At 33.9% G+C, this 12,453-nt stretch overlaps 1 protein-coding gene across 1 annotated transcript in view; it reads left to right on the top strand.

Moving 5' to 3' along the window:
* The window catches only part of LOC115210379 (gamma-tubulin complex component 2), a 76,801-nt gene that overhangs the window by 16,081 nt on the left and 48,267 nt on the right, over positions 1-12,453 (top strand). Inside the window, exons 3-12 of the mRNA XM_029778948.2 lie at positions 842-926; positions 2,303-2,394; positions 4,528-4,585; positions 5,404-5,520; positions 5,928-6,012; positions 7,168-7,256; positions 8,495-8,572; positions 9,193-9,274; positions 10,365-10,442; positions 12,061-12,128. Coding sequence (XP_029634808.1) covers positions 842-926; positions 2,303-2,394; positions 4,528-4,585; positions 5,404-5,520; positions 5,928-6,012; positions 7,168-7,256; positions 8,495-8,572; positions 9,193-9,274; positions 10,365-10,442; positions 12,061-12,128 — 832 coding nt within the window. The remainder of the gene's footprint in view (positions 1-841; positions 927-2,302; positions 2,395-4,527; positions 4,586-5,403; positions 5,521-5,927; positions 6,013-7,167; positions 7,257-8,494; positions 8,573-9,192; positions 9,275-10,364; positions 10,443-12,060; positions 12,129-12,453) is intronic.

Below are 12,453 nucleotides of genomic sequence, written 5' to 3'. Positions count from 1 at the left end.
CTTTGATCTTCTGTGATGTGATCTTTCCCTTACGTGCCTGTCTGCTCACTCTACATGCCCCCACATATCTACCATACCCTACCCCCTGCTATTCCATTTTCTCTCACCATAACTTCCTACAGTCATGTCTTCTCCATCGCTAAACATCTCCCCAACACCATCTATTTCTCTCTCTCTCCCTCTCTGACTCGCTGTCTTTCTCTCTACCTCCTCCTTTTTCTTGGTCTACTGGAGTAACCAAGTATCCCCACTTGGCTCCACTTCTTCTCTCAGTTGAGAGGTTGTTGTCTTGCAAGCTACTTGGTGACCCCACTGGTGCCACATAAGAAGCGCCTGTGCTGGTGCCACATAAAAAGTGCTTGTGTTGGTGTCATATAAAAAAAAATGTCTGTGCTGGTGACATATAAAAAGCACCTAGTACACTCTGTAAAATGGTTGGGGTTAGGAAGGGCATCCAGCCATAGTAATCATGCTAAAATAGACAAATAGAGCCTGATGCAGCTCTACATTTTAATCATAAGCCTGCTCAACTACGACAGACTTGCACAGTTCAATATTCAATAATAATGTTAGTACATTTATAAATTAATTTATGCTCCCTTGTTTCTACAGTCCTCATATTATTGTCTATTTTACCCCTGTATTTAACCAATTGCAGTTCTCTTCAAAGGTAATTAATTATTTGCTCTCATTCCTTCCAAAATGTATTTTCCTTTGTTCTTCCTTTCACTTTTACTTGAAATATGATTTAAAATCAACGAGTCCGATATCCTACCACACTTCATCTGTTAATGTACACAACAAACAAATCTTAATGTTTATTGTTGATATTTATTCATAGTATTCGAGAAACCGATACTGTTGGAGCAGATGTGTATGCTGAGATGCTATTAGAAAGTTCAAAGAATCCGTGTGTGCCCTCTTCAGTAAGTATTGTTTTATTTTTGATTAAATGGTTTATGACATTGTACACATTATTTACAGCTTTGTCTGCTTCGAGTTTTGCCATTCCAAAAAATAAATTATATAGTTTATACTTTAATCACTTTGTGTTTTTTCAAATCATCCACTTAAATTAGTTTTTCTTCTGTATCCAATTTTTATAAAATATAAAATAGGGCCACTTTTAAAAATGGCTTTTTTTTTGTTTATTTGTGGTACTCAGTGGTCAAAGAGTAATGCTGCCAGATCTGTAATATTTTGTAAGAGGTGACTAAATGTAACGTAAAAAAACCTTAAACTGACTCTGAACACCTTCTTGCCGGCTGTTGACAACAGACTGAATATGGGAGGGTAAATAAAATTTGAACTCCTAGTTGCATAGACTTATGACTCTAGTGTTTGAGGTCTATGGACACCAGAATAAGAAGTGTGTCTGGGAGTTCATCATACCACTTTGGCTTGGACTACTACAATGACAGTTGGTAGGGTTGAGGCAGTTTAATCAATAGGTAATTTGTACTCAGCCCAAGTTAACTGAAACAACTTCAGTGTCTCTTTTGTTCTGTTTATAGTGATAACTGTAAAGTTAAACTTGATATGTAAATGCTATGTTAGAGACCTGTAGTCCTCATGTTGTCACTTCATTGACACTTGGCTAAAGTGAGGAACTGATGTAATCATTCTTATTGTATCATGTATTTTTACTCCAGTCCAACTTTGGAGTGGTCGATAGCAGTAAAACTTTGAATGTAAAATACAGTGTCGTTAGTATTGAAAATACATATAGTGAAGTAGTAAGTACTTTTGTTTAGAGAACCAAGACACAAATTGTCTAAGGGGTGTGTATGGTTTGGCTGCTATTTCTAGTAACTTAAGCAACCATATTGTAGTTTCTCGTTTTGCTCATAAAAAAATAGATGTACAGGGATAAAGACAGAGAGCAAGAGATGGGGATAATAGAAGAGTAGATAATAATGGATGAAAAAAATAATTGTAAATGAATAAAGTGAATGAAAAGGGAAAGTAATATAATATTAGGAATGTGTAGGGAATTTAGCAGACTAAGGGTGGTTGTTATTTTAACTCTAGCTCAATCTTGATCCAATAGGCTTATGTTGAAAAGCATTCCAGCTGTAACTGCGACATCTGCATTAGAAGTGTAGGACTGTTATCCAATCTATCCTTTCTTTATTGAAGACTGTAAGTTGTTACTTCAAGCTGGTCAAGCAAGCATATAAAATCCCTCTGATTTTCTCTGTAGTTTTTGTAATGTAGTTATGGTAAGATTTGACCTCATGACCTTTAATTTCTGAGCAGAGGACAAATATCTTAACTATATGAAATATTTTCTGTTTTGTAGTTCCCCACCTTACAGATTAGGAAGAAGGTGTCAGAGAGAGCACCTGAGAGATTGAAGTTTTTAGAAAAATATGAAGAATTGAAAAATTTGAAGTAAGAATATTCTTCTTTTAGCATGTTTTGATCAGTAAATCAACTTTTAAGAGAAGGATGACAAAGAAGTTGAAGATTGTATGAAAACTAAAAATAACATGTTTAAAATAGGAAGAGCTATTATATCATTATCATCATCTTTGTTTTAATGATCACTTTTGTAAGCTTGCTTGGATCAAATGAGAGTATGTTGAGACTGAGTTTTCTACAGCCAGATGCACTTCATGTTGCCAACTTCCATCTGTTTCCAAGTGAAGAAATAATCTCCCAGTTTATCGAACATCATCAAACAGCCCAGACGTGCTTACGTGGAGAAATGGAAACAAATGACACTTAAATCTTTTGTTTACAAAATCAGCACTACATATTAAGACATGTCAAGTATTCTGAACTTGTCTAAACCACTCACATATACATGTGTGTGTATGTTTATCCAGTTCCATTCTGTTTACTCTCACCCACTCTTGTATACTGTGAGTAGTCACGTATCTCTTTTATCTTCTTCGATACATTAAAGCTCTCATTGACTATCATAAAGCTGCTTCCCTTTCTACTGTAATCTTACTCGGTTGAAGAGGATCTTAGTCATGCATGCTACATGGCAACGTCACTTGTGCTGGTGCCATGAAAAATGTACTTGTACACTTTGTAAAGTGATTGGTAATAGAAAAGGCATCTAGCCATAAAAACCATACCCAAAATAGAACATATGAATGATATGTTGTTCCCAATGTGTGTAGGAGGACAGCAATTCCAAATACAAACTGACCTGAACTGTGATGACTTACCAGTGCAGAAAGTGGATGTAAACTGATGAGGATGAACAATATAGTCACGTTAGCACTAGTATTAGTGATTGAAAATCTAACTGATCTGCTGAAACGTTACCTTGCTTGGAAACAGGTGAGGGTTGGTGACAGGAAGGATATCTAGTTATAGGATATCTACCCCAACAAATCCCATCTGATCCATGCAACCATGGAAAGAAGGATGTTGGAGGATGGTGGTGATAACGGTAAATTAGTACAAATAGAACCAGTGCAAGTTGTTAATGTTTTAAGACAATATTCTATCACTGCTGCAGAAGTAATAACTTTCTTAAAATAAAAACAATAAAAATTGAAGAATTTAAAAAAAGATTGTGTTTTATACTATTAATCTCTTAGATTAATAATATACCGTAAATCCTTGAGTATAATCCGCATTTTTTCCCCAAAATTTAAAGGTCAAAATCTCTAGTGCCTACTATATACGAGGTTAAAAATATTTTCTAAGTAATGTCCGAGCCTCTATTTGCTGTCCGGAAGTGTTTATTCAGACGCATTTTGTGATGTTGGGCGCGAAAATACCTTCAGCTAAGCCTGAAAGTAATGTAGTCATAAAAGAATCATCCATAACTTGCAGTAAGCAACAGTTATTAAAATAAAAGTATTCAGAACACAGAATAACATGTAACAAAAACAATTTGCAAACATATTTACATTTCTATATAACAGTTAAGAACATCACCATTATTGTATTATGCATGTGCGGAAGTGTTTGTTTGACTAAGTGCTGCTGGCTTAATTACGCACGACTCAAGTTGGGGAAGTGGTACATATTATACACAAGGTTTAGGCTTTTCAGAGGTACAGCCCCCTAAAAATCCCCTGCGTATTATACTCAAGGGCGGACTATACTTGAGGATTTACAGTAGGTTGTTTTTTCTCATCATGATATTCTTTTCTCTTTGATTAGAATATTTTGTACTGAAAATTCTTCAGTACTTATCTTCTATAAGATTTGATGAAATAAAATACTGCAGTTTAATATGTCCAGTAATAATTTCAACTGGTGGGTAGTTTGCAAAATTGTTAGCACACTGGGCAAAATGCTTTGTGTCATTTCATCCATCTTTATGTTCTAAGTTCAAATTCTGTTAAGGCTGACTTTGCCTTTCATCCTTTTGGGGTTGATAAAATAAGTACCAGTTGAGCACTGGGTATGATGTGATCAACTGACTCCTCTCCCAAAATTGCTAGCCTCATGCCAAAATTTGAAACCAATATTTTTCATTGTTTAGAGAATGTACTGAATGTGTGAATAATGCTCTTTGCTTGAAATTTAAATTATTTTCCTCTTCTATATTTCTAGTATCCGTGGTTTGAATCGCTTTGTTTTCTTTCTGTCAGAGATGTGTGAAGACACAGAGGTAATTTCTCTTTAATTTTTGTCGTTTTGCTTTTATCTCTCTTAGTATTAGATAGGTGACACTTCAGAGTAGAACATTTGTATGTATTTTCCAGCTTTTAGACTGATAGTTTATTTTTCAGTTTAATTGTTGTTATCTTGACTGAGCAAACCTATGGTCACTGAATTACAATCATTGCTGTAAACAATAATGATAATAATATTCAGATGATTTGATACGTGTGTGCATACATAGACATTTTTTTTCTTCATTTATTTAATGTCTATTTTCCCATGCCTGCAGGAGTTGGACATATATGTGTATGTTTACTTTAATATGGAGGTATAGAGTCTACGATGGAGTCAGTAAAAGTGGTTTACTAATCTAGGATTAAGTTATATATTGTTCATATGCAAAAGAAGAAAAGATATTTCATGCTTTTTTTGGAAGTTGGGTAATGGTGAAAGCATTAGTTTCATGTTTAAAATAATCAGTTTTCTTGCAGTGCAAAAAATGATGGACAGACTGTGTGCAAGTGAATGGACAAGTGAAGTAATCAATAGTTGCACCCGAAAGAAATGGCTAGAATAGGCAGACATATTTGTGAATGAATAATGTTAAGTTTTGAAATACCATAAGGTGGTAGAATGTACCTGGGGTTCACTTATATCAGGTCAAGGATAAACGGAAATGTGCATTTTGAGAACCAATGTCAGTGTGAGAAGAAGTACATTAATCTGACATGGATTATTTCATAGTTGATATTTTAGAATATTCTGTTTAAAAAAATGTTATTTCTAGTGTCTGAAGTAATTTATTATTTGTTTTCTGTTTTAAAGACCATAAAATTTTTGAGTGAGAATGAAGAAAAAGCCGAAGCAGAGGCAGTTGTGGAAGAGACTAATGAAACCTTTAATCTTAATGAAAGTAAGATGCCATTCCCAGATCTGGATGAGGTAAGTTTATGATTTTAGGTTTGTAAGCATATTCCATTTTTAAAAGCTTGTTCAACTATTTTAGTCATTGATCAGTGGTGAAATAGCTGTCAAAAAAATGATGAATGCTTTGTTTTTGGCTTAACTTCTCGACCTTTTAGCATTTAAATTAGCCATATCCAGCTCAAACATTACCTGTTTTATGTTAAAACTGGCCAAATCCAGCCTTTTATACCTATCCTTCAATGTCATTCTGAAACAGTCATTGAAATCTTGGAGCTAAAAAATAATGCATGATTGATTCAAAACAATGTAAATAAATAAACATTACCTTTGACAGAGGGATTCTGAATGCTAAAGGATTAACATATCAAAGAGAAATGTTTTATGTCAGTGCTGAATTTGCTCATTTACTTCTCTTTATTTAGTTAAAAGATAAATTACGGAAAGCTCAGGGAACAACACATATTTTCAAGGATATTCATTTAGTTGCTCCTCAGAAAAAACGTGTTAGTAAGTACCAAATTTATTGTCTCATAATTACTATTATAATTGTTTTTTATAGAATACACTTTGTAAACATTTTGTTAATTTATCTAAGTTCTTAAGTAAGTGCATTTTGTGTACTAAAAAGGCAGCCTCTTTGTTAAGTTTTCTGAATTCCATTTTCATATACCTTTTTAGAATAAAAATTTTACTGTCAACTTTTCTGTATACTTGATAAAATAATTTCCCCCTGCTGTTAATTTTTGATAATGAAAGCCATTAAATTCTGGCATTTTTACTCCATGTTTTTGTTGCAAGTTTATCAATTCTTATAGAATATGTACTTCACTTTGTTTCATTCATTTCTTTCTTCAGTTTCCCATGTAAGCATAAATTAAGTGAATACATATATGTATTAGTGAGGCATTGTCTACAGCTGGATGCCATTACTGTCGCTAAACCATACCTGTCTTTCAATTAGGGGCTCTCTTATTCCACACTTCTATCAAAGTGCTGAGCCAGTGAAAGATGTATTGAGTAGGAAATGACAACAAACTTCACTGCTTATAGGTCAGCATATTTTTATGTGTAGTGTGCAGGATATAAACATTCACATAGACACACATGGTGGGTTTTCTAATTACTAAATTCATTTGTGTTGTAGGACGTTACCAGAAACCATTTAGTTGAGATGTGAATTTTTTAACCATAAAGGTATTGATCTGTGTAAGACTGCCATTTTCCTGTATGGTTACTGAAGAATATTGCCTGTCTATTGCCTTCCTATTCTGTATGGCTGGGTAAACTGCAGATATGTAGAATTTAGATGTTAATTGATTCTGAGTCAGCCATGAAATTTTGTAAATCTATGTTAAAAGTCATTCCTGATGTGACTATTGAATTTTTTTCTTTGATTATTGTGTATGTAAACCTTTGTGATTTCTTAGGGGTTTGGCAGCAATTTCTAGCAGTTTGAGTTGCTGCATTGAGGCTCTCACATTTGCTTGTGTTCTTCAAAGAAATGCAACAAAATGCTTGTTGTGGAATTGAACTCATGATCTACCTTCTCCACTTAGCTCTCACGCCATTATAATCTAAGATATAATTTGTACTTTATTAACTAGTATTGATGCTCTAATATTTGTAGGAATATTTCTTGATGTTACTTTGTCTCTCTTTTAGTGACAGTGCCTGAGCAGCCAGATTGGTTGTTTTCAAGATCTTGGTTAACAATGGATTATGTACACGATATTGCTGGTTACACTGATGAGGTATAATTACTTTTTCTTTTTCTTAACTTATTTTTATTATTATTATTTCAAACCATAAAATTGTGGTCAAAATAGCTTCATTCATTGATGCCATCTACTAACATAACTAGCAGTGTGTCTCCCCCTCTGTTTATCCATTCCTCTGATATGTACATCAAAGGCTATTACAAGGGTGTACTGTAAAGTTCCTGGCTTTAAGGATATTGTGAAAAGCCTGGTTAGAGGCCTAACCTTCCTAGTTCTTTTACAAGGTTTAATAAAATCATAATTAACTGACCTTCCTGTGTTTTTTTTTTACCCAAAGCCAGGAACTTTTCAGCATCCCCTCATAGCCTGCCAAGAAATTGAAAGAATATATTTTATTGGGCTTTTAACTTTACGCATTCTTATGTATCTATCAATTTGTTTGCGATCTCTCTGCATCTATTGTGCATCCATAATTTACATTTGGTACATAATCCAGAATTCTTACATGCTTCTTTTCTGCATATTGAATGTGGCCATCTTCCTGATGGCAGAGGTGTGTACTGTCCTCCTTTCTTGCTAGCAAAAACTTTATATATTTATATATATATATATATATATATATATATGTGTGTGTGTGTGTGTATATTCAATACCTATCATGTCTCTTTCAGGATCTAATCATTGTTTCAGTTTCAGCACATTGATCTCAGATCAGTCATATGCCAAAAATTATAACTCTGAAATTTGAATTATTTACTCTTACTCTTTACTCTTTTACTTGTTTCAGTCATTTGACTGCGGCCATGCTGGAGCACCGCCTTTTAGTCGAGCAAATCGACCCCAGGACTTATTGTTTGTAAGCCCAGTACTTATTCTATCGGTCTCTTTTGCTGAACCGCTAAGTGACGGGGACGTAAACACACCAGCATTGGTTGTCAAGCAATGCTAGGGGGACAAACACAGACACACAAACGCATACACACACACACATATATATATATATACATATATACGACAGGCTTCTTTCTGTTTCCGTCTACCAAATCCACTCACAAGGCATTGGTCGGCCTGGAGCTATAGCAGTAGACACTTGCCCAAGATGCCACGCAGTGGGACTGAACCCGGAACCATGTGGTTGGTTAGTAAGCTACTTACCACACAGCCACTCCTGCACCTTTATTAAGTTAATCTAATATTATTATTAAATTACATGAATGCAGTTTGTAAAGTTACCTCTTTATTTCTATACTATTTCTCATTTTCTCCTATAGCATCTTCCTGTTCTTGGCACCCTGTCTCTTAGTGAACAAGAGAAGTTGGTTATTGCTGATCTACTTTTCCTTTTACAGGTATGTAAAGGAAAGAGTTTTTGATTTAATATCATTATATTCTGATATTGATTATATTGCAGAATTAAGTTTGTTAAATACTTAATAAAAATGTATTTTACAATGCAATAATATGCTGATAGTGCAGTACAGCCATTTGCTATCACATCCACCTGCTTTATCTCGACTGTCAATCATGCAAGCTGTGACTGTTCTTTGCTGAAAACTGCACTTTCAAGAATTTTGTAAAAAAAAAAAAAAAAAAAAAAACAACAAGAAATTACTTACTTTGTTTATTAAAACGAAAAATTTGTGAAAATTTTGATACCTTAAATGTATTAGATGGCAGGTTTTGTATTATTTTGAAAGAACTTTAAACTGCAATTACCCCTGAAGTCAATGTCCAATATACATAATTTTTTTTTTTACCATATAAGTTTTCCAAATGTTCCTTATGTTTTAATTTTTGGTGTGGTGTGCAACAACTAAAATAATCTCATTTTTGTTATGTATCATCTATAATAGCTAAAGATAATAATCTTATTCTAATGTTTGAAATTGTGTGATTTGTATTGAAATTATAGTGTTTTTAATTTTTCTTTAATTGGATCCAAATAAAAAAAATTATCATTTACTTTTAGGGTGTAGAAGGCAGTTACATTTTACCAAAGCCTCTAAAGGCTAAGTATGACAACAAAGAATTTATTGTTGATAGTAGCCTTGGTGAGTTGAACACTTTTTAAAATAAATTTAGGGAAATAAGATGATTAAAGATATTCTGCTAATCATTTGTATTATTTTATGGTATGTTTAATGCTTTTATAGGGTTATGTTTGGTTTGTGAAAATACAGATATCTTGGAGCAAATAAATATCATTGGGCTTCATTTTTTGTGTTCTGTCAATATTTAGAGCTCTGCTAGTGTTAAATATACATTAAAAAAAATGGAAAAAGAAAAGAATTTAGATTTCAATAATGATTTCATACTAGAACATTATATTTAAAGAATTCAAATAAATTGTACAACAATTTACATTGAAAAAAAATTAACGGAAGCCTGAGGTTAAATGTTATCTATTATAGAAATATACTGTTTTGATATCTGTGATGGAACAGAGCATATGCATATATTTCTGAAGAAATACAGGGTTAAATGGGTAACAGTAATTAGTGGCATAATTGACACCTAAGTGCAATCAGATGGTGTAATAATGAATCTTTTATATTTTCTTTTATCTTTCACATATTTCTGTCACCTGACTGCAGCCATGCTGGGGCACCACCTTGAAGGGTTTTAGCAGAACAAATTGGCCCCAGGACTTTTTTTAAAGCTTAGTACTTATTGTATTGGTTTCTTTTGCCGAACCACTAAGTTATGGGCATGTAAACACATCAACGCGTTATCAAGTGGTGGTGGTGGTGGGACAAACATAGACATAAAGACACACACACATGAATATGTATGTGTATATATATATATATATATATAATGGGCTTCTTTCGGTTTCTGTCTACCACACTCACTTATGAGGCTTGAGGCTTTAGTAGAAGGCACTTACACAGTAGGACTGAACCTGTAACCATGTGGTTGGGAAGCAAGCTTCTTACCACACAGCTGCACCTTGAATATTGAGGAATTAGGAGTATCATTGGCTTGTAGTACTCAAGGTAGTTGGCAAAATGTAAAATTAAGACGAAACTGCCAAGAGTGAAATCTATTGTAATTAGAGAGAGAGAGGGAGAGAATATTTCATCATAAGATAATTGTAATATTTTGATTTTAAAAATATTGTTTCTATTGTTTTTTTTATAGATCCTTCTTTATCTGAGCTCACACAACGAATTCTTCCTTTGTGTTCATATTATTCTACAGTTGTTCGATTTATTGAAGGTAAAGAACTGATTTTTTCATTAAAGAACAGTATTTGGTAGCTACTATTGTGTCATGAAGATGTGTGGTTAAGTGGTTAGGGTATTTGGCTAATGATTGTAAGGTCGTGAGTTCAATTTCCAGCGATGCATTGTGTCCTTGAGCAAGATACTTTATTTCATGTTGCTCCAGTTCACTCAGCTTTCAAAAATGAGTTCTGCCTGTATTTCAAAGGGTCAGCCTTGTCATTCTCTGTGTCACATTGACTCTCTTTGTGAACCACAATAAAGGCACACGTGTCTGTGGAGTGCTCAGCCACTTGCATGTTAATTTCATGAGTAGGCTGTTCCGTTGATCGGATCATCTGGAATCTTCATTGTTGTAACCAACCGAGTGCCACTATTGTGGAAAATGATATTTTAAAGAGTTGTTAACCTATCAACATTCTAAAATCCATAGATGCAGTAGAACTAGCAGAATCAAGCATTTAGTTATACCACTTTACATTCAAATTGTACTGAATTTGAGTTTATGCTTCAACTTTACTCGATTGATAAAATAATTACCAGTCAAGTGTTATGCTTATATTACTTGAAGTGAGACCAGCATCATCACCATCATTTTTACATCTGTTTTTTCCATGCTGGGATGAGTTGGACAAGACTTTGTTGAAGCAGTATGCTGATCCTTTCACAACATTTACTTGTTTCCAAGTGAAGTACTTATTCCCCTGATCTTTATATTGGGTTATCCGGAAAGTTCATGCCGATTTTTAAAGGAACAAAAAAGGTCAATAAATACTTGCCATTACATTTTTAATCACCCAAATATGAACCATTTTGTTGTACAATGTATCTCCATCTTTCCTTTAACTTGCAAATACTCTCTTCCCAGAATTGAGGTGGTTTCATGGCTAAGAATTCATCAAGGTATCTTTTTACGTCATCCAAGGAATTGAGATTTTTACCATTAAGACTATTCTGCAGAGACCTGAATAAGTGGCAGTCCGGAGGAGCAATATCTGATGAATATGGAGGGTGGGGTAACACATCCCAGCTGAGCTGCAGCAATTTATGTCTGGTTCCCAAAGCATCAAGTGCCAAAAAGGAACTTTCTTATCTTCCATTTTGAAGGGTTACACAATTAACACAGGTTATAGGAACATAATCATTCTTCCATGAAAAAAAAGCTTAAACTGTGCTCTAAATGGAGGTATAGTCAAATCCTGTTTTATGGACTCAACTGTGTTCTAAAATAAGTCGAAAGGTAAGCTACTATAAATCGGCACAAACTTTCCAGACAACCGAATACAACAAATCACACAACAGCCAGATATGTATTAAAGGCAATCATAAACATTGACACTGTTTAAGTAGTGACATTATTTTATATTTTGAACGAGTGAAGAAAGTAAAGATGCAGGTGGGAAAACAAAAAAAATAGTTTTCCATGAACATTTTTGGTGCCTTATATGCATAAAATATGATTGACTATTGAAGCTGAAAGTTGAATCGTTAATTAAGTTACCTTATTTATTCAAACAACAATAACCATTTACATTTAATGAAGTTTTTATTCATTGTTTGAAAATCAGTTTATTTATACATTGTTAAAGTTTCTTTTCTTTTTATTTTTAAAGAGAAATCAGCATATGAATATGGTTTAGTGAACCAGGCGTTGGCTGCCGCTATGCGGTCATTAATAAAAGTAAGTATGAATAAATTATTTCAACTGTATATTCTGTTTTGTTGATTTCCTTGAATTAGAAGAATAAAATATAAATTTGGTTTCATCATCATTGTTTAATGTTCATTTTCTGTGCTGATATGGATTGGACGGTTTGACACAGGACTGGGGCCAGCCAGAGAGCTGTCCTGGCTCCAATTGCCTGTTCTGGCATGGTTTCTACAGCTGGATGCCCTTCCTAACACCAACCACTTTACAGTGTGCTGGGTGAATTTTATGTGGTACTGGCATAAGTGCATCTTACATTGCACTGGCACAAGTGCATTCTGCATGGCACCAGCACCAA

The sequence above is a fragment of the Octopus sinensis genome, linkage group LG4, assembly GCF_006345805.1.
Source record: "Octopus sinensis linkage group LG4, ASM634580v1, whole genome shotgun sequence".
Lineage (NCBI taxonomy): Eukaryota > Metazoa > Mollusca > Cephalopoda > Octopoda > Octopodidae > Octopus > Octopus sinensis.
Note: the sequence above shows the minus strand (reverse complement) of the source record. Positions and strands in the feature narration are given on the sequence as shown.